Source organism: Sus scrofa, chromosome 12, assembly GCF_054392235.1.
Source record: "Sus scrofa isolate SSC_HxYL_T2T_F1_AM1 chromosome 12, Sscrofa_HxYL_maternal_Yorkshire_Landrace_v2.0, whole genome shotgun sequence".
Taxonomy (NCBI): Eukaryota; Metazoa; Chordata; class Mammalia; order Artiodactyla; family Suidae; genus Sus; species Sus scrofa.
The window spans coordinates 47,702,097-47,722,868 of NC_139394.1; the positions used below are offsets into that span (position 1 = coordinate 47,702,097).

The following is a 20,772-nucleotide window of genomic DNA, read 5'->3' on the forward strand; positions in this document are numbered from 1 at the left end:
CGCATCCTCATGGTTACTAGGACCTCCCAAAATATCTTTTTTAAAAAATACCTTGGAGTTCCTTTTGTGGCTCTGCAGTAACAAACCCAACTAGTATCCATGAGAATTCAGGTTTGATCCCTTGCCCTACTCAGTGGGTTAAGTATCCGCTGTTGCCACAAGCTGTGGTGCAAGTCAGTCTGGGCTTGGATCTGGCATTGCTATGGCTGTGGCATAAGCCAGCAGCTGCAGCTCCAATTTGCCCCCAGCCTGGGAACTTCCATATGCAACAGGTGCGGCCCTAAAATAAAAACCCCAAAATAAAATAAAAACGTAGTTTTAAAAAAAGCAGACAGTTCCTGAATCCTTTGCTCTGACTGCCCTGCTGAGTCAGAGCCAACCCTGGGCTGCACTGGGGCTGCTTCTTGGCGGGGGTCCCTGTGGGTCTGTCCAGGTCTGCTTTGTAGCTGGGTGGGCTCAGGAGCCTGGATCTGTTGATCTTTTAGGAGTGAGCCGTCGTAAGAGCATGGTCTAACTTCTACTTCCTAAACTCATGTGTACCATTTTAATATAGAACTGTTGCCTTGGGAAGGACGCTCTGAAACTCCACCAAAAGGTGAGAGCTGGTTCCAGAACACAGAGAGCCCAGCAGATAAGGATCAGGCCACACCCCCCTCCATGAAGTACAGTGAATAAGATCCTCCAGTCATTCGATCCTTCAGTAAATCCTCACTGAGCACCTACTGGAGAACTGAGCCAGACTCTGTTCTCGGTGCTGGGCCTCTGGCGTTGGCACAGACCCCTGCCTTCATGGGGGCTTCCATTCTTCAACACATAAGCAGAACACATAGTATATCAGATGGTGGTAAGTACTAGGGAGAAAAATAAAGCAGGAAGGACAGGAAATTCTGCAGGTAGGAAGGAGGGTGGTAATTTTAAATAGAGAGGTGTGGTAGATTAAATGCAGTCGCAAATTCTTTGCTGCTTTTCCCACCCAGAGGGAGAGTCTAGTCCCCATCTTTGGGTGTGGGTTGGCCATCTGGCTTGCCGTGATCAATAGAACGTGGCAAAAATGATGGTGTGTAAATTCAAAAGCTACTGTCTCCAGAGAACGTGCAGCTTCTGCCTTTGCTATCTTTTTTATTGCATTTTTAAGGGCCATACCCACGGCATATGGAAGTTCCCAGGCTAGGGGTCACACTGGAACTATAGCTGCCCATCTATGCCACAGCCACAGCCACACAGGATCCGAGCAATGTCTGTGACCTACACTACAGCTCATGGCAATGCTGGATCCTTAACCCACGGAGCGAGGCCAGGGATCGAACCCTCATCCTCATGGATACTAGTCAGGTTCCTGACCGCTGAGCAGCAGTGGGAACTCTGCCTTTGCTGTGCAAGGAAGGCACTCCAGTTATTGGAGGATGGGGGTCTTGAGGGGTCTCCCAGCGAAAAGCCGATACCACCTCCAGACATGTCAATGGGGACACTTTGGATCTCCCAGCCCAGCTGACCCTTCAGCTGAGAGCAGCTGCATGAATGAACCCAGGCACACCCAGCAGAGGCGCTGCCAGCCTACCCACAAAATGGTGAATGTAATAAATTGTTCTTATATGGTTTTGAGAGTAGGTTTTTTGGTTTGGGTTTAGGTTGCTGTTGGGGGGTGTGTGTGCGTGTGTTGGTGGCACCCATAACATGTGGAAGTTCCTAGGCCAGGGATCAAACCTGTGCCAGAGCAACAACCCAAGCTGCTGCAGTGACAATGCCAGGTCCTTAACCCACTGTGCCACTAGGGAACTCCTTGAGGGTATTTTGTTACACAGAAGTAATAGTTCATAATACTAGAGATTACATACAAGTAACACACTTCCTCATTTGATGTTTGTGGGCTGGTCATTATTTGTCTGGCACAATGAACACCTTTTTGACGCTGGATGAATGTGGCAGGGGCCATGCCCAGTGTCCCCTCAGAGGTCCTTTAATCTCCATTTCCCCATCCACACAATGGGAGCATACGTTAGCTATTAGCCACAGCCCTGCATCAATTACAAATTGAACAGCATTCTTCATTATTCACGGCTGAAGGGAGCGGGGCGGGAGAAATGCCACTTGACCCTTTCCCCGTAGGTACAGTAGCAACCTCACACTTTCCCTTTGCTCAAGTTTCACAACCCTTTTGCCAGCAGGAAAGCTCTAAATTAAGGCTGCTGCTGAGAAGAAGTCAGCACAGCTTGAAACCTTTCTGGAGGGTACATGGCCACGTTTGCAGACATTTAAATCAAGACTGCTTGTCCTATTTAAAGTTAGCGCAGTTTGGATTTTTTTTTTTCCGCTTTCCTCCCCTTCTCAACGTTCCATTACCTTTTCCTGACTTCGCCACAAAAATGCCTTCAGGTGTCTGTGTGATTTAAAGGGGCCGGGAGGGCTTGCAGGTGGATCACAGGCTAATAAGAAGCAGGGCACTTCAGAAGTCTCCTTCGACAAGGGCTAAGCAGCTACAGCCCTTGGGACGCTCCCTTTCCCTGAACATGATCCAGTCAGGATTCTCCAGGGGCTCCTGGACAAGATTATCTAGCTGGCTGGGATCAGAACACCGATGGACCCAGTCATCCCGCAAGATGGGTTCCGCTTGGGTGGATTCCTTTTGGCAAAGATGGATCTTGTGAAAGGAAGCCTGATGGCGCTGAAACCTCTCAAGACCTGCCATTTCATGCGCCTATTGCTCTGTGACCAATTACCTCAAAATGTAGAGGCTTAAAATAAGAACGCATTTTTCATGGTTATGTGGCTTGAGCAGGAGGTTCTGCTTCATCTGGTGTTAGGCTGGCTGGCACTGGCTGGGAGCTTCGTTGGGGCTGTTGGCTTAGGACCCCAGTCCTCCATGTGGCTGCTTGTGCTTCCTCATAGCATGACAACTGGCCTCCAAGATGCTTCATTTTTAAGAAAAAGGAAGCAGAAGCTTCCTTAAGGCCAGAGCTCACTTCTGCCACAGGTGACGCATCTATTGATCAAAGAAGTCACAGGGCCAGGCCAAATTCAAGGGCGGGGGAGATAAACCCCACCTCTCGATAGGGGGGTGGCCAGCGCGTAGGGAGAGAATAAGTCTCTGGGGGCCACCTTTGGAGACTCTCTACCACCAACGGTGACCGTGAGGGTCAGCACTGCTTGGAACTCAGCCCTGGGGCTGGGCCCTACCGAGGAGGCAGACAGATGGGAGGTGGGTCGCTTTGGTCCACACCCCCACCTCAAAAAGCAGACTCATTTGAGGGCTCACTCGTGGGATGGATTGGACGAGATTCTTGCCTAGTCTCCTTCCAGCCTTGACAGCCTCAGAGCTGACAGTTATAACAGCTGCCACGTCCCCGCCCCTCATGACAGCAGGCCAGAGCACCGAGGGTCCGGCCCGATGCCGCGACCAGAATTGGCCAACTTTGGGTCTGGGGGTGGCCTGCTGGATGGGATAAGGTGGGAAAGCCAAGTGGAGACGGAGTGGGCCAATTCGTCATACAGTTTCCCCTGTGCTTAGCGCCATCGATCAGAATATAGAACGTGGACTCGGACTTCAGTGCCTTGCCCTCTGGGTTTGGGCCTTTCAGGAGTTTCAGCAGGGTTTTTTTGGTTGTTGTCGTTGTTGTCATTTTGGTCTTGTTAGGGCTGCACCCAAGGCATATGGAAGTTCCCAGGCTAGGAGTCGAATCAGAGCTGCAGCTGCCGACCTACACTGCAGCCACAGTAATGCTGGATCCATTGTCTGAGACCTACACCACAGCTCATGCCAATGCCGGATCCTTAACCCACTAACGAGGCCAGGGATCGAACACTCGCCCTCAGGGATCCTAGTCAGGTTCCTTACGGCAGAGCCACGACGGGAACTCCCAGCATTTTTTTTTTTATATCAGATGAGCAATGTGCCAATATCTTAATAAGGTTTAAGGGAGGCACATGTTGCATAATAGCCTGAGCACCCAACCATCACACTCATGAACTACACAAGGATCTTTAGCATTTTTTTTTTTTTAAAACTCAGGCCACACCAGTGTCATGGAGCCCAAGTCAGAACTCAAAATCAGAGCCTGGAGGGAATGCCAGGACCAAACCAGGGATGGCAGGAGAATGAGGAGAACTTCCTTTGGCCTGAAAACAGTCACCTGGTGAGTTCCAGAAGGACTGGCTTGAAGCTGGCTCTGGGCTTTCTAGGTGCTAGCGTCCACAGCCTTGCCCCAGGGGGCTTGGGCCACTACTGGCCCCTCCACTCACGTCACAGTGTAGCCCAGCCGACCGGGCTGACCCATGTGGAACCGCCGTCTTTCCTGTGCCTCTGCTCCTGCCCCCATCAATGCAAACAGGCCGCACGAGTTTCCACTTCTGCCCTCCATCACCCTCTTTAAATTTTTTTAATTAATTATCTTTTTATTGTTTTTTTTAAGGGCCACACTCGCGGCATATGGAAGTTCCCAGGCTAGGGGGTGAATTGGAGCTGCAGCTGCTGGCCTGCGCCGCAGCCACAGCCACAGCGATGCCAGATCTGAGCTATGTCTGTGACCTACACCACAGCTCAGGGCAACGCCAGACGCCTGACCCACTGAGCGAAGCCAGGGATCGAACCTGCATCCTCATGGATACCAAGAGGGTTCATTACCACTGAGCAACAACCCCCCCCCATCATCCTCTTCGGAGCCCCTCTGCTCATGGAGGGCCCGCCCAGGCTCCCCAGGCTCAGCGCCTGGCCTGCCTTCTCCCTGAAGCCTCCCCAGCTTGCAGTGGCCCCTCTGCATTTGGAGCAGCCTTGTGCTAGTCCAGAGTCTTGCTCCAGAATGACTTGTGCCTGGGTGTGAGTCCCCAGGGACTGGTGGCTACTTAGATCACCTGTGGTGGCTCAGTTTCCTCATCTGTAAAGTGGGGATAATAGTGCTACCTGCCTCTGCGGTTGTTGTGAGGACTGAATGACCCGATATGGGCCAAGGACTCAGCACACTTCCGGCCACGCGGGGAACCCTAACAAACGTCAGCTACACAAACAGCCGGATCCGCAGCCTCTTACAGGCCAAGCACCGCCTTAGGCACTGGGATTAGGGAGGGGGCGGGGCTACGGGGGGAGCAATGCTGCCAAATCCCACCTCCCCGGGACTCAAGGGCCAGACAGCAGCCAATCAACTCATCCCTCCCCAAGGGCCCCCTGCTGACCTCGGGTCTCTGGACCCCATGGTTAGAGGGGCCACCCCTGCTCTCCTGAGGGTCCAGGGCCTGCAAGTGAGGGGCTGCGGGAAGAGCTTTTTCTGCCCTTGGGCGTCCTTTAGTCATTTTCTGGAGCTCGGTAGGCTGCGGGCACCCTCCCAGCAAGGCCGTGAGAAGCCTGCCTCCCTTGCCCACGCCACCACCCAAACCTGGTGACCCTAACTCTCCATCTCAGTCAGCAGAAAACCAGGTCTTACCTGGGGCCAGGCTGCCTTCGTCTCACTTCCACCTGCCTCGGCCACCAGCCTGGTCCTCCTGCGGCTCTCGGAACCTCCGCTCTGACCAGGCTGAAGATCCTGCTGGGGTCGCCACGGCCCCGCCCTCCGCCCCGCCCCCTCTTCTTAAGGCCTGTGCCCCTGCTCTCCTCTCCCCGTGTCCTTCTCAACCTCCCTCACCTGGCCATCTCCAGCTCCTCCTTCAGGCCCAGTCGAAGTCTCCCCTGACTCCTCCAACGATTTCAGCAGTGATTATACACCCGCGATTCTCAGCTCTGGCTACACGCTGTGATCACCTTGGAGGGCTTTGGGAAAAAACTGTAGAGTCCAGCCCCAGCTCTCACCACCTGAATCCAAACCGTGGGGCTGGGACCCTATATCCAAGGGGTTTAAAATTCCTCCAGGCCATTCAAATATGCAGGCAGGTTTGAGATCGATCGTCTCATTCTAGAAGCACCTGTGCTGTGAGGGGGGTGGGAGGGGTGGGTCTGTTTTGCTGTCCCAGACCCAACCCCTCGCCCTACACGGAGCGTCTGTCAGGCACCGATGAAATATTTGCTTAATGGATGATACAATCCGCTCTTGGCCCACCAGGCTCCACGTGGCCTCAGCAACCGATCCTCCAGTCCCGCCGCTCCACTCTCCGCGCAGCCGCAGTACACAGAAAGGGCCATGCTTCCTACAAGCCCCTCCCACGTGTGGTTCCTAGATCCCGCGATTCTTCAGGGCTCTGTTGAAATGTCCCTTCCTGTTGTCCCTGGTGCCCGCTGGCCTCAATCCTCTTGCCCACCTGCCCCCGCTCCCCATCCCCCTCTCCAGACCTTTCCCTTGCTACCTCTTATCACTCGGGAGTCACCCATGTCTGTCCCCTCCCCCAAGGGGCAGATGCCTCTGCTGTCTTTTACCAAATCCCCACGGCCTGGCACAGAGGTGCCTGGTAGATTAAGTCTGTTGATTGATTTTTGTGTCCAGATTTTTTTGAGCCTCCAGGAGACGTTGTCCTGAGCTGAAAAGACTCTAAAAGGCCCTCAATTTGAGGGCATGGCGAATTGGTGGGATGGGACAGTGGAGCACCTTTGCAGGAACTGTGACCTCTAGGGGGCGTGAGGACAATGTCCTCTGTAACAAAGAGGATGAGGGACTGGTCTCCAAGGCTGGGCGGCGGGGAACTACCCATGTAGGAGGCACAGCCTGGACACACTGCAGTGCTTGCCCCGCCTCCCTCCAGAATAGCACCCCGAGTTCAACTGCCTCCCCACAAAAGATATGTTGGGGTCCTAGGCCCTGGTACTTGTCGTCGTAGCCTTATTTGGAAATAGGGTGATCGCAGTTAAGGTGAGGTTGTGCTGGAGAGAGTGGCCCTAATCCAATGTCTGGCATCCTTGTAAGAAGAGCAAAATTTGGGAGTTCCCATCATGGCTCAGTGGAAATGAATCTAACATCCATGAGGACACAGGTTTAATCCCTGGCCTCGCTCAGTGGGTTAAGGATCCGGCGTTGCCGTGAGCCGTGGTGTAGGTCACAGAGTTCAGATCTGGTGTTGCTGTGGCTGTGGTGTAGGCCAGTGGCTACAGCTCTGATTCAGCCTCTAGCCTGGGAACCTCCATAGGCCCTGGGTGCAGCCCTAAATAGACCAAGAAAAAAAAAAAAAAAAAAAAACAGCAAAATTTGGACCCAGAGGTACAGAGACAGAAGATGCCCATATGAGGACAAAGGCAGAGATCAGAGAGAGGCAGCCACAAGCTGAGGACACCAAGGATGGCTGGCGACCATCAGAACCCGGAGAGGAGTCGGTCCCCTCAGAGCCTGCCGAAGGAACGAGCCTTGCTGACACTTTGATTTCAGCCTTCTGGCCTCCAGAACTTTGAATCAATTTCTGTGGTTTTAAGTCCCACTCCCCACCCCCATCCCCAGTGTGGGGGACATTTTTAGAGCTGCCCCCTAGAAAACTAGGAGAGGAGACATTTTGATGAGGAGCCTTTGGAGGAAGATGGGGTTTTGCCTCCTGAAATCCAGATCCTGATTCTTCAGGCACTTCCTGGATCTGCATCTTGTGACTTGACTCCGTGGGCAGGAAGCTTTATAGACGAGGCAACCCGAACTCAGAGAGGTGACTTGCTGAGTGACCAAGGAGGAAGTCCGTGCGTGGAGTCTGATGTCAGGCCCAGGAATTTCTCCATGAACACAGCTGGTGCTCAGAAAATGCTTCACAACCTAATTATTATGAAACAGCAGCAAACCAGAAGTTCACAACTGGGGTTTTGGGTCCCCACCCTGGTTCCCAAGACACCCTTGCATTCCCCTCCACTTCCTTGACAACACGGAGCTCATCTTTTCGGGACTTTAGATCTCAACACACCCCCAAGGCAGGGTGCGAGGGGGCTACAGCTTCTGGAAAGGCCAGCAGTGGCTTCTAAATGGCTAGGATGGGGAAAGCAGAACCAGGCTCAAAAAGAAAAAAAAAAAAAATTATAAAAATAAAATAAGGCAGTTGTTTCCTGATGGCCTAGCCATTGAGGATCTGGCATTGTCACTGCTGTGGCTCAGGGCACTGCTGTGGCATGGGTTCCACCCCTGGCCCGGGAACTTCTGCAGGCTGCAGGCATGGCCAAAAAAAGTAGTGGCAAACAAAGAAGTAAGCTGTTTCTGAAACTGGGGTGCAGGCCTACTGCCTGGGAGTTGGAGGCACCTGGCTGGCAGCAGAGGGACCCTGGACAGAGTGAAGAATAGGGTTGCCAGAGAAAATCCAGGACGCCCAGTTAACTTTGAATTTCAGATATACAATGCATAACAATACCGCATGGGACCTATTTTCACTGAAAAACTATCTGAAATTCAAATTCAGCTGAGAATCCTGTATTCTGACTTGCAAGAATCTGGCAACCCTAGTTGCGAAAGGCCTATTAGGAGGATGGAGGGAAGAGACGTCCAGAACACACAACCCCCAGTGTTGGAAGATGACTTTGCCATGAGCCCAGGGGGCCATGTGAGTCCAGTGAATGCAGAGCCATCTGCCCACCAGGGCTCACCTGGGTGGGGAGGTGGAGGGGCCGGGTCCTGCCTGTCCTGAGAGCCTGGGCCAAGGGAGGGCAGACTCAGCTCCAGAGGCTTGGCCTGCATGCCCTGTGGACACCTGGAGAATCCCGTAGGAACCAGCGGCAGACTTGGTGTGAAACCAGAATCAGGCAGGGGACTTGGGCTGGGACCCCGGTAAGCTGCTCCCCATGGGAGCTGACACAGAGAAGGATGGCATGGGACCTCATCAGAGTGACCCCAAGCAAGTGGAGACCCCCGGGAGGCCCTTGATACAAAAGGGAACATGGCTGCAGTGAGGACACGGTTTCCAAACATCACAGCTCCGGTGCCGTTATTGTGGCTTCTGGGATCTGCACCTGCTCTCCCAGGGACAGCAGGCTAACGAGGGTCTGCAGGGCGAGCCCCTGTCCCTGGAGGGGCCCCAGCCACCCTGTACAGTGGATAGGGCCTGGATTTTTTTTTTTTTTTTTTGGCCACCCTGTGACATATGGAGTTTCCAGGCCAGGGGTCGGATCTGAGACGCAGTTGCAGCCCAGTGCCGGGCTGAGGATTGAACCTGCCACCTGGCACTACAGCCATCCTACCCACCCGCTCCATCGTGCCACAGAGGGAACTCCAGGGCCTGCTCTTCCCAAGGGAGGTCATCTGTCCCCAGGAGCCCTGGGACCCGGCCTCACTTCTTCCACCCTCCCTCCCTCACCACAGAAACACCATCAAGTCAGGCAGGAAAAGCAAAGTGTTTATTTACACCTTGGTCTGTACATGAGCGTTCCCAAGGGAGCCTGCCTCCGAGAGCCTGCTCCTTTGGGGCTAGAAGCAGGTGGGAGGTGGAGAGTGCGGGGCCCTGGGACGCAGCCTCGGAGCCTCACCTCTCTCTCCCCACCCTGGAGCCTGGAGGCGGAGGTCTCACCCCAGCCCCAAAGCCAAACCTGCTTCCAGAAGGAGGCTCCTGGGGCAGAAACTCTGGGGAGATCCCGAGATGCGTTAGGGCCACATGACAAAACCTTGGACCAGCCCACATGTGCAGCTCACCCCACCCGGGCCCCGGAGACACAGCCCAGGAAGTGGGAAGAGCCGGGACAAGGGAGCCAGCAGGCTGTGAGCTAGTCCTCAAGGATGCACGGTCCCCTCAAGATGGGTCTGACATCACGGGGATTTAATGGCACCCGGGTCTGAGCACCTTCAGCATACAGGAAGGGCTCGGTGGTTGGTTGGTAACGGCAGGCAGGGGATGCAGCCCGGAAGCTTCTTCCTTGTGCCTGCCTGGGGTCCAAAGCTATTTAGACACCAGATGGCAGTGGCCTTGAACCCAGGTTCAATGCAAAGTGCTGGGAGCCACACAGCTGGAGCTTCTTCTGGAAGCTGGGGGTTCATTCTCGTGGGACCCACAGAGCAGCCACAGACCCATGACAGCCCTCCTGGGCCGGTTAGAAAGGTGCGCCCTGCTGGGGACAGATACTGACACACCGATGCAGGGAGGGGTTTATGGGAGAAGTGGTTTTGCACAAGGCGAGGCTTTTCCAGTGTGCGGGGCTCCTAAACGGCGGCGGCTGGATGAGGGGCTAAGTGGGCCTGCGCCCCACAAGCTAAAAACCACAATGAAGCATTCGGTCCCAGGTCAACGAGTCCGCACGGCAGAGCGAGCGCGGGAAGTGGAGCCGGAGCCCGTGGGTGAGCGCATGGGGAGCACGGCGGAAGCCCGTGGACACCAAGTGGGGCGCTGTGTCCGCTTTACGGGGCTTGGGAAGGGCCGGGGTAAACGCAAGGACGTAGAAAAGGGGGCAGTGGCAACTCCTGTACAGGAGTGACAGGGAGGAGAAGGCACGAGGACGACGACTCCAAACCATGCAGACGAAACACAGCCCGCGCAGCACAGCAAAGCAGAGGGGGCCAGGGGAGGCACATCTCCCGCGACCACAGCACTGCGACCCTGCGGGGGTGGCCCTGGGATGCTCCTCCCAGCCACCCCGCTATGGGGGGCTCTGGGCAGACATCCCTCTCTTACAGGCACCACAAAAAGAGGAGCCTCCGAGGTCAGAGCACCAATGCCATGTGGCATCACACTCCGCAGTGTCTATGCTTTTAGAGACAGACCTTTCTAGAAGGCAGCCTATTTCCCCAGGTAGGTCGAGCGTGGCAGGAGGGCAGGAAGGTAGGCCCACAGTTCCGGCTTCTCCCGCTCCCTGCCTTTGCACACTCAGAAGGGGGCGGCAGGGCCTGGAGCTCCTGAAGGTCATGGCAGGGAAGGGACTTGCTCAAAGTCACCCTGGAGGCCGTGGCCCCTCCCCAGTCTGAAGCATCACCCTAGAGGGGCTGCCCCAGTCCCAAATGAGGATGGCCGCGCTGCAGTCCTGAACAGCCCCTCTCCTCAAGCTGAAGCTCGCCTCAGCCCTTTAAAGGAGTGGCTGTCCGACTGCCAGGCGAACTGTCATTTCCTTGGCACTGTAACCATCCCAACACTTCCCTGTGCTGATCGCATCCAAAGGTAGCGTTTAGGTTTAAGTTGCTGATGCCAATAAACACACACACACCCTCGGAGCACAAAAAGAGGGCTTCATTTCTCCCAGGTCCACCAGGCCCCGTTGGCCCCGGTCGGCCTCTGCCGGTTATTAAGTCCCTCGTTGGAACAAAAGAAGCATCCTGACCCCTGGGACCTGGCTGGGCCTGGAATCTCGGGGACCAGTGCCCGGAGCCTCCAGGGCTGGGCAGGGATGCTGGTGTAGCTACCAACAGCCTGACAACAGATGAGAGGCAAAACCACAAGGCGGGAATCCCCTCGGGCTCAGCTGTGGCTGCTGTTTCCGAAGCTGCTGTCAGCAGCCACCTCCCTCCCCTGCTCTTCTCCCTTCTGGACTGGGTCTGGGGTCTGTGCACCCAATACACGCCACCCACTCCATGAGCAACAGGCAGACTTGCCCCTTCAGGTTCGCTAACCCCCAGGCTGGTGAGAACAGCTGGATCCACCCACTCCTGAAGGCGTCACCCTGGGGCCGAGGGATCTGCCAACCTCTTAACATCCATCATGATGACAGGAAGAGCCACCAACATCACAGCAGAACCCACTGCGATCCAGCACCTGGATTAACAAGCCCACCAGCCATTTCCAGCCATCCTCTCTGCCTCCGGCCAGCAACCTCCTAGGGCAGGAGTTTCAGTGGTGGCCCCATATTAATGTCACCTGGGGAGCCACACCCACACCAACTGAATCCAACTCTCTGGGGGCCCAGGCAGCTGAAGTTTAAAAATCTTGCCAGGTAAGAAATGACAGAACACTGTAAACCAGCTACAATGGAAAACATAAAAATCATTTAAAAATATAAATCTCCTTAGGTAATAGTTTGTATCTACCAAACTAAACAGCACAGGGAACTATATCCAGTCTCTTGGGATAGAACGTGATGGAAGGCAGTATGAGAAAAAAAAAAAAAAAATATATATATATATATGAATGACTCTGTCACTGTACTGACTATACTGTACATGAGAAATTGAAATAACACCGTAAATCCACTATATTCTAAAAAAAAAAAGTAATACATACATCCAATAAAATATGACTCACGAGAACGGAAACCACAAAATAAAAACTACAGGTGATTGAGAACCACTGTTGCAGGAACGAGTACTCTGGGACGTTGTCAAGCTTTGTGTTTTTAATAGGTCAGAAATAAAGCATATTAGAGGTTTAAAGATAAAGGATAATTTCCTTCTGACAATTCTCAAAGAACCTACATATTTAAAATAACTTGTCTACCTCTACAATTCAAAGTTAATTTTCTTCTTTTTTTTAAACGAGAACTTTATTTCTCATACCTTCCTCCAAAACAGGGCCTACGTAAGCCAGAAAGTGCCTCACCTGCTGGTTCAACGAATCTCATGTGGGTTCTGATTAAATGCACGGAGAGCCCAGAGTCACTACCACGTCAGTTTGTTCCAGAACCCCCTCCCCACACCCCCCCACACCTGTAAACTTGGGACAAGTTATTGCTAATCCCTCCTTGGTAGGGTTGTTGGTTCGCAAAACGGAAACCACCTGGGATCCTCAGTTGAATTACAGTCACCTGGGGAATTTTTTTTTTTTTTTTTGGCTGCATCCTGCAGGATGGGGAAGTTCCTGGGCCAGGGATCGAACCCACGCCATAGCTGCAACCTGTGCTACAACTGCAGCAATGCCAGATCCTTAACCCACTGCACCACATGGGAACTTCCACCTGGGGAATTCTTTAAAAATTCCAGTGCCTGGGGCATATATCTCATACCAACTGAAATCAGAACCTCTGGGGATTGGGCCCAGTTATCAGAATTTTTAAAACTTCTCCATTTTATTATTATTATTATTTTTTGGCCATGCCTGCAGCACATGTAAGTTCCTGGGCCAGAGATCAAACCTGAGCCACAGTGGTGACAATGCTGGATCCTTAACCTGCTGAGCCACTGGGGAACTCCAAAATGTCTCCGTTTTAAGTATGACCCAAGTATTGCATGGCATATCTACTAAAAATCATTTGTTTACCTGAAATTCAAATTTAACTGGGTATCCTGTAGACTATCTAGCAGCCCCACCACTGAGAATTAAGAGCACACCTCTCAACCGGAAAATGAAGGAGAAAACAGGAAGGAAGCTGCCCAGAGTCAGTCCAGCTCTGGAACCTGCCCAGGGGTAGTGGGTATGGGGACCCCTCAAGCTAGCGTGCCCCCCGCCCTGGCTAGCTTTCAAACAAGGAAGAGCACTTTTAAAAACTACATGATCTTAAAGCCGAGGTGATGAATTCTGGCTGAAGGCAGCTGGATTTAACTTGGGGCAAGTGTTAGGTGGGATTCAGGCTCATTTTAAAGGCAGCCCAGATCCAGAGACCAGGTCCCCAGGGGCCTGGATGAGTGCTTCCTGGAGGAGGCTGCTCCCGTGGCGCCCCCTTGAGGCCGACAGCTGTTCCCACCTCCTTTCCAAACAATCGATTCACTTAGGTGGCCTTCCCTCGAATCCCACCCACATCAGGGCAGCTGAAGGGCATATCAAGTGTCACCCATAAAATGCTCATGCCTGGGGCGAGGCCCCCATAGACCAGGACCCGGACTTGGCTGGCCTCTTTGCAAGACTCCTTCGCATGTAACCCCCAGACCAAGGCCATGTCCTGATTCATCTTTCCTTTCCCTCGCTCCCTTCAAATTAGCAAATCCTCAAGAGACACACTTTCCTTCCTTTTTTCCTTCTGTTGCCGTCTTTCCTCTACTGCTTCTGCACAGCCCCTCAGGCGCCCCAAGGAGACCAGTGTCTTGAAGGGTTGAGAGACTCCCAGAAGACTGGCCCCTGCCCTCATCTTCCCGGTGTGGGTGGCCCCAAAGTCCTGGATCAGACCAATGTGGCCCTGGCACTTGCTGCAGGAAACAACCCCCATGCATATGCGTGTAAAGAACTCAGGAAATCCAACCAGAGCAAAAGGTACCTGTTAGGGAAGGAACATCAGTGCAGGCCACAGCCCTGCTCTGTGAGCAGGAACAAGCCGGAGTCCCCAGGTCCCCTCCTCACCCTCTCCTGCCCTCTCTCCTCTGCGTACACGCCTCCCCAACATGCCCAGACTTGCGTTTTTCCACTGCAAAGGCTGAAGGGAACAAGACATGGGCAGGGGGTGAAGGCCATACATGTTTATGTGCATGTGGATTCAGAAAGCGCATCACAAGCCACACAAAACTGAGACAGACTGGAAAACTCAGAGAAAAGTACCATCTCTACGCCCAGCCCTCTAGGACAAACGGCCACACCAAAGCTCCAGGGGGTGATGTCCACCCCGTGGCACCAAGATGGGACCAAGATTGCCCTGCAAGCTCCCCGTTTCTCCCCCCCGCACCGCATTTGCTCCCCTGGCTGAGAACCAAATACAGGTGTGTTGCTAAAGCGTGGAACCCAGGGGCCTTGCTATGCAGCCGTGCCAAACCCAGAGGCTGGATTCCGAAAATCCAGACCCAAGGCCACCACCAGGGACAGGGACGGGAGGCCCTTTCCCAAACTGCGGGGCGCTGTCAGAGGCTCCATCCGTGCTTCTCTCTCAAAATGCAGCCACGGCAAAGGATGCTGACGGGGGACGTGGGCGTGCTCCCGCCGGAGCCGGAAAACCGTGTCTTTGGTTGCCCAAGGACCCCTCCTCCCCTGGCATTAGCCAGCCTCGGCCCCCAGCCCCTCCCCCTTCCTTCTCCTCCTTGATATTCACTCGCGTGAACGCCGCTTATTTTGTTCATTGCCTTAAAAAACAAAGCAAAGACAGAAAGGGAGAGGGAGCGAAGCAGGGACGGGGACATCTACGGAGGAGAACCCGAAAACCGCCAAGATCTCTCAGGACGAAGGGCGCCCGCCCCTCCAGCGCCTCCGCAAGCCCAAGTCCTTTAGACACAAGGGGCACCAGCATCACGGGGGCTGCGGGCTGGGGGAAGGGGCTCGAGAGGACCCCACCCACCCCCTCCTAACACCCCTTCCTCCTCTCCGAGCTCCAGCACCGGGGCTTGAAAGGGGGCTGAAGAGGTTGGTGAGGCACTGGACCTCCAGGAAAAGACCATCCTTCGGCTCCCACGCCCCCGGGGGACGCAGGGATGGGGTGGAAGAGCCCGTCTCACGCGAGGACTTGTTCATCCTGGCCCCAGAGGTAGAATCATTTCATCCAGTATCTGACACCCAAGTTTCGGCTCTGGTTCTTAGGGCGGCTCCTGACGGCCCACCTCGCCCCCGCCCCCCTCCAGGACCCCCTGCCCCCCCACCCCCACCCCCGCAGAGGGACCGCGAAGTGCAGGGACGGCCGACGGCACAAGAGGGCGCCCACGGCCGCGCAGCCACGCTCTCCCCCCCTCCCCCGACACACACCAGTACACATCACACGGTGGCCAGAGTCACTTTACAGTGTGCACGTGAGGCCCGGCCTGGGCCGCATCCTCAGGCGGGGCTTGGCCCTGAATCCCGGGGTCCGGGGGTGCCGAGGCCGCTCTGCAGCCAGCCCCCCTTGTCTCAGTGTTTGATCTCCAGGATGGAGGGGTTGTGGTCCAGGATGGCGAGGATAATCTTGTCCATGTACTGCCGCAGCCGGAAGTTGATCTCCTCCTGCTCCCTCAGGGCTTCCATGAGCTGAAGGGAACCAGAAAGACAGGTCAGAGGCCAGGCCGGGGCCAGGGCCCCAAGACCCACCGCCGCCCTCGAAGCCGGGGCACAAGTCTCTGGTGTCAGACCCAGGGAGTGTTAAATACACAGAGGCCCAGGCCTCCCTCCCACGGACTCTCACACGGCTGGCCCGTGGAGGGGTCCAGGAGGGGTGATTTTGTGGAAGAGGTTGAGAACACTGGCCGGAGGCCTTTATAATCAGGATGGACTGTCCCTCACACCACCGCCCGGTCCCAACACTGTCCTCTAGGTCCCCTCCTGCTGTGTCCTTCATGGAAATGAAATGCTGCCTCTGCCTGCGGGCTGGAGGCTGGTGCCCAAGCACAGGGTAAGGGGTTCACCGACTCTTACGATTCACGGTGAAATCTAACCTAGGTATTTCAAGGCCTGATCTTTTTTTTTTTTTTCCTCCCATTTTTGGCCACCCCACAGCATCTGGAGTTCCCAGGCCAGGGGTCAGATCCAAACTGCAGTGTTGACTTAAGTTGCAGCTGCGGCTACACCAGATCCTTAACCCACTGTGCCGAGGTGGGGACAGAAGCCTTGTCCGAGCGCTCCCAAGACACAGAGGATCCCGCTGTGCCCCAGTGAGAGCTCCTCGGAGGGCTGATCTTTCATCAGCACACCCCAGTGGGGCAGAAAGTGTGGGCTTTGGTGCCGGAGACCTGGGTCCCTCTCCCTCCCTAAGCTGGCTGACCTCATGTCCCGGTCTCCCCATCTGTGACAGGAACGTGCTCAGAACGCCTTCGAGTTCTCAGAAGATTAAATGAAGACACATGCAAGCAGGTGCCCAGGAAAAGCCAGTATCCTCCCCCCTTGGCCTGGCTCCAGGGCACATCCAGCCTCCCCTGGATCACATGCTGATGAAATCAACTGGCCATTTCAGCCCGTTCCTGGCACAGTGGAGACTCAAACTCCGCTCTGCTCCCAAGCCCGTGCTCCCCCACCACGTACAGGAAACCAGAGCTGATTCAACTCTGCCCTGTCGCTCGGGGTCATCGCAGGTGGGGACTTGGAGCGGCCAGGCCCTGGCCCGCTTTTCCTGCTCTGGGCGGCCCGGGGCTCACCATGGAGGCGGGGGATGGGGCGGGACTCACAGACACGGGGCCGGGCTCCGAGGCGAGAGCGGGTGAGCACGTTACCTCGTCGCGAGAGGCCGTGTCTATCTCCGCAGCCAGAGACTGGGCTTTGGTCTGGGTGGCAAAGAGGTTCTTGGCTTCGTAGAGGCTGAGGCTCAAGATCTGCCCGTTCAAGTCGTCGTTCTGATCCCGTAGCTTATGATTCTCCTGCGGAGGGGACAGAGGCCACATCAACTCCCCGGGCATCCAGAACCCACATCTCTGCATCCACTGGCTCCTAGCCCCCACCAGCACCCTCCCCCTTGGCAGGGGAGTGTCACAGGCAGCTCAGGACACCCACGGATGACGTGGCCTTTGCCACGCCTGCCTGGGAGGAGAGCTAGATGCTGGGAGGTCCTGGGGTTCTGAGGAGGCGCTACAGCCCTGTACTGGGAGCCAAGTTTCCGGACAGAAGCATGGCTCCTGGCCGCTCCTTCCTCCCTAGGGGGAGATGAGCCGGAAGAGGGGGCTCAGAGGCCCTGTGTGGGGACACTGCCCACCCAGTGGCTCCTTCTCCACCACTGGCCCTGGGTGAAAAGCATGCTCTGGGTCCCTGGGCTGGCGGGTCTGCTCATGCTCTCAGCTCCCCCTGCAGCCGGGCTCAGGAATCCCGCTCTTGGGAGTTCCTCCCAAGGGCGCCCTTGCTCCTGCGTACAGCCCGCCCAGGCCCTCCTTACCAGCCCCGTGACTCTTGCTTTTGCCTCAAAGTTCCTAACTGCTGGCACCTGGGACCTTGGGCGTCCCCCCGACCCCCCACCCCCCATGGCTGAGAAGGGCTGGGGTTTGGGGTTGCTGGGGACGCAGAACCTCCAGCCCCTCTGCATCCCGGGCAGCCAACTCAGAGGTCTGAGCGAGGGCTGCCCTCACCAGGTCAATGTCCCTCTGGACCCCGCTTCCCCCACCCCCAACTGGTCTCCAGTCATGGGAGGGTGTCTGGGAACCATGTGACATGGAATCGTGGGCTCGGGGTCCGCTTGTGGGAGAACCCAAGGCAGCAAGGGCTGCACGCGGGGCTGGGGAGTCTCATTCTCCAGCCCTCGTGCCCAGGACCGAGGACTGGGGTCTGCTTCTCTTCGTGGCTGCTGAGGGAGGACCTGGGATGTCCACTTGCCTTGCTCGAGCTGTGAGACGGGGATGAGCAGCCCCGAGGCCCAGGGTATCAGGAGGAGCGGGCAGCGGCGTGGGGGAAGGTGGTGCTCCAGCTCCTGGCCCCTCGCAGGAGGCCCGCCCGGTGGGGACACCCAGACACCTCACCCCGCAGACCCACCTGCTTGAGCCGCTTCACCTCGTGCTCCAGCTCCACCTCTCGGGCCCTGGCGCTGAACTCGCCCAGGCCGGAGGACGAGCCTCGGCCCCTGCCCGGCCGCTCGCAGTCCAGCTTGTACATCTGCAGGTGCTCCAGCTCCTTCCGCAAGTCCTCGATGAGCTGGGGGGAGAGAGGCTGGTTGGCAGGAGCAGGGGGGCTGGGGTCGGGGGAGCCCTGGCGCCCGCTGGCCTGGGACCCACCTCCTGCGTAGCCTCCCGCTCCTTCTGGAACTCAACGCGGTTCTGCCGCAGCTTGTCCATCATGCGCTTGTACAGGTCCATCTCATCCTTGAGCCGCAGGCTGGTGTCCTCCAGCCGGTCGGACATGCGCTGCCGCTCCTGCAGCCGGAAGACCAGGGTGGGGTGGGGGGAGTTCCCAGCGGGGCCCGCTGTACCCTGGGGGCTTTGATGGGGGTCGGGGCAGCCACCTCGACAAATGGGCCAATCAGACCAGCCCCCTGGACAGAGCCCCCTGAGGGATGGGTTAAAGAAATGACCAGGTCTCCTAGGATTTTAGAAACGCAGCTAGAAAAATCCCAGGTCTCTTAAGTCCTTTTACTTTTTCTTTTTTTTTTTGGCTCCACCCGCGGCACGCAGACATTTCCCTGACCAGGGATCGATCCCGAGCTACAGAGCAACCCTAGCCACAGCAGTGACAACACCAGATTCTTAACCCTCTGTGCCACAAGAGTTCCTCTGAAGTCCTCTAATGAGGAGAGACAGACCTGAATAGAAGCCCAAACAGAAGCAAACCTCTTTCTTTTCTTTTTTTTAAGGGCTGCACCTGCAGCATATGGAAGCTTCCAGGCTAGGGGTCGAATCACAGCTGCAGCTGCCAGCCTACGCCACAGCCACAGCCACAGCCACAGGATCCAAGCCACATCTGTGACCTACACCACAGCCTGGGCTAAAGTAGGATCCTTAACCGACTGAGTGAGGACAGGAATTGAACCTGCATCCTCACAGATGCTATGGTGGGTTCTTAACCTGCTGAGCCACAGCAGGAACTGCTCTTTCTCTTAGTTTCTCCATAATATAAAGAAATATACGTCCCTGTGAAAATTTTGGAAAATTAGAAATACAGAAAGACAGGAGTTTCCGTCGTGGCGCAGTGGTTAACGAATCTGACTAGGAACCACGAGGTTGCGGGTTCGATCCCTGCCCTTGCTCAGTGGGTTAACGATCCGGCATTGATGTGAGCTGTGGTGTAGGTCGCAGATGCAGCTCAGATCCTGTGTTGCTGTGGCTCTGGCGTAGGCTGGTGGCTACAGCTCTGATTAGACCCCTAGCCTGGGAACCTCCATATGCCATGGAAGCGGCCCAAATGGCAAAAAGACAAAAAAAAAAAAAAAAAAAAAAAAGAAATACAGAAAGACAAAGTATTGTTTGAATTTTGTTGCCTTCTTTTCCCCTAGGGCAACTTTATTGGAATTTAAGAAACTAGAAACTAAAGGAATTCAGCTCAAGATCCAAGCCTGAGAGATGCCTGGACCTGCTGCTCACCTCATCCAGCTTCTCTGTCTGTGACTTAAGCCGAGTCACTGTCGTTCTGAGCTCGGCATTTTCTTCCTCTAACTGCTGCACCCTGGAGACAAGGAGAGGGAAAAGGACGGCAGAAACGGAGATTAATTTACAACTTGACAATGTGCAGCGACTGTCCACTCCCCTCCCGGGAGGAGGGAAGATACCAGGAAACAGGAGAGAGAGGGAGGGAGAGACAGAGTGAGTGGGAATATGAACCACTGTTCCAAATGATAACATGGCTTTGAGCGTCCTGTCATCCAAGGCAAAACAGGAAAGACACTGAATTATTATTATTTTTGTTTTGTTTTTATGTTTGTTTCTTTTTAGGGCCAGACACGCAGCATATGGAAGTTCCCAGACTAAGGGCTGAGTTAGAACCACAGCTGCCAACCTAGGCCACAGCCACAGCAATGCCAGATCCAAGCTGCATCTGTCTGCAACCTACAATGCAGCTCGAAGCAACACTGGTATCCTTAACCCACTGAGCAAGGCCAGGGATCGAATCCACATCCTCAAGAATACTAGGCGGGTTCTTAACCCACTGAGCCACAACAGGAACGCCTCACTGAAGTTTCTGGATAAAAGGAAACACTCATGTGTGACTAGGAACATAAGACTCGGAGTTCCTGTTGTGGCTCGGTGGGTTAAGAACCTGACATAATGTCCCTTAAGTTGCAGGTTCGATCCCTGGCCTTGCTCAGCGGGTTAAGGATCCAGCGTTGCTGCAAGCTGTGACTGAACCCCTAGCCCGGGAACTTCCACATGCCTCAGGTGTGGCTGTAAAAAAAAAAAAAAAAAAAGCTATTAAAAAAAAGACACAACAGGAGTTCCCGTCGTGGCACAGTGGTTAACGAATCCGACTAGGAACCATGAGGTTGCGGGTTCGGTCCCTGCCCTTGCTCGGTGGGTTAACGATCCGGCGTTGCCGTGAGCTGTGGTGTAGGTTGCAGACGCGGCTCGGATCCCGAGTTGCTGTGGCTCTGGCGTAGGCCGGTGGCTACAGCTCCGATTCAACCCCTAGCCTGGGAACCTCCATATGCCGCGGGAGCAGCCCAAGAAATAGCAACAACAACAACAACAACAACAACAACAAAAGACAAAAAAAAAAAAAAAAAAAAAGACAACACTTTTTGCATACATGCTTAGGGCCTGAAGCAGTGCGGGGGCAGGGTGGGGGGAGTGGTACTCTTCTGGCGAATGGAGAGAAAGTTCCCTGTGG

The 20,772-nt window shown here is 55.1% G+C and overlaps 1 protein-coding gene and 1 non-coding gene across 6 annotated transcripts in view; both read right to left on the reverse strand.

The window, feature by feature from the left end:
* Nucleotides 1-3,872: 3,872 nt before the first annotated feature.
* LOC146398263 (small nucleolar RNA U13) lies at nucleotides 3,873-3,976 on the reverse strand. Its single transcript, XR_014822146.1, has one exon. It is a non-coding gene; the product is annotated as a small nucleolar RNA U13 (small nucleolar RNA).
* Nucleotides 3,977-15,327: 11,351 nt separating this feature from the next.
* RAB11FIP4 (RAB11 family interacting protein 4) overlaps nucleotides 15,328-20,772 on the reverse strand; it is a 108,432-nt gene continuing 102,987 nt past the window's right edge. For 3 of the 5 annotated variants that reach the window (XM_005669074.4, XM_084985277.1, XM_084985278.1), the window contains exons 11-15: nucleotides 19,533-19,614; nucleotides 18,231-18,368; nucleotides 17,992-18,150; nucleotides 16,704-16,892; nucleotides 15,328-15,573 (exon numbers count right to left, since the gene is read on the reverse strand). In XM_005669074.4, coding sequence (XP_005669131.1) covers nucleotides 15,457-15,573; nucleotides 16,704-16,892; nucleotides 17,992-18,150; nucleotides 18,231-18,368; nucleotides 19,533-19,614 — 685 coding nt within the window. In that variant the 3' untranslated portion in view covers nucleotides 15,328-15,456. The remainder of the gene's footprint in view (nucleotides 15,574-16,703; nucleotides 16,893-17,991; nucleotides 18,151-18,230; nucleotides 18,369-19,532; nucleotides 19,615-20,772) is intronic. The other 2 variants (XM_003131748.6, XM_084985279.1) reach the window with 1 other exon arrangement.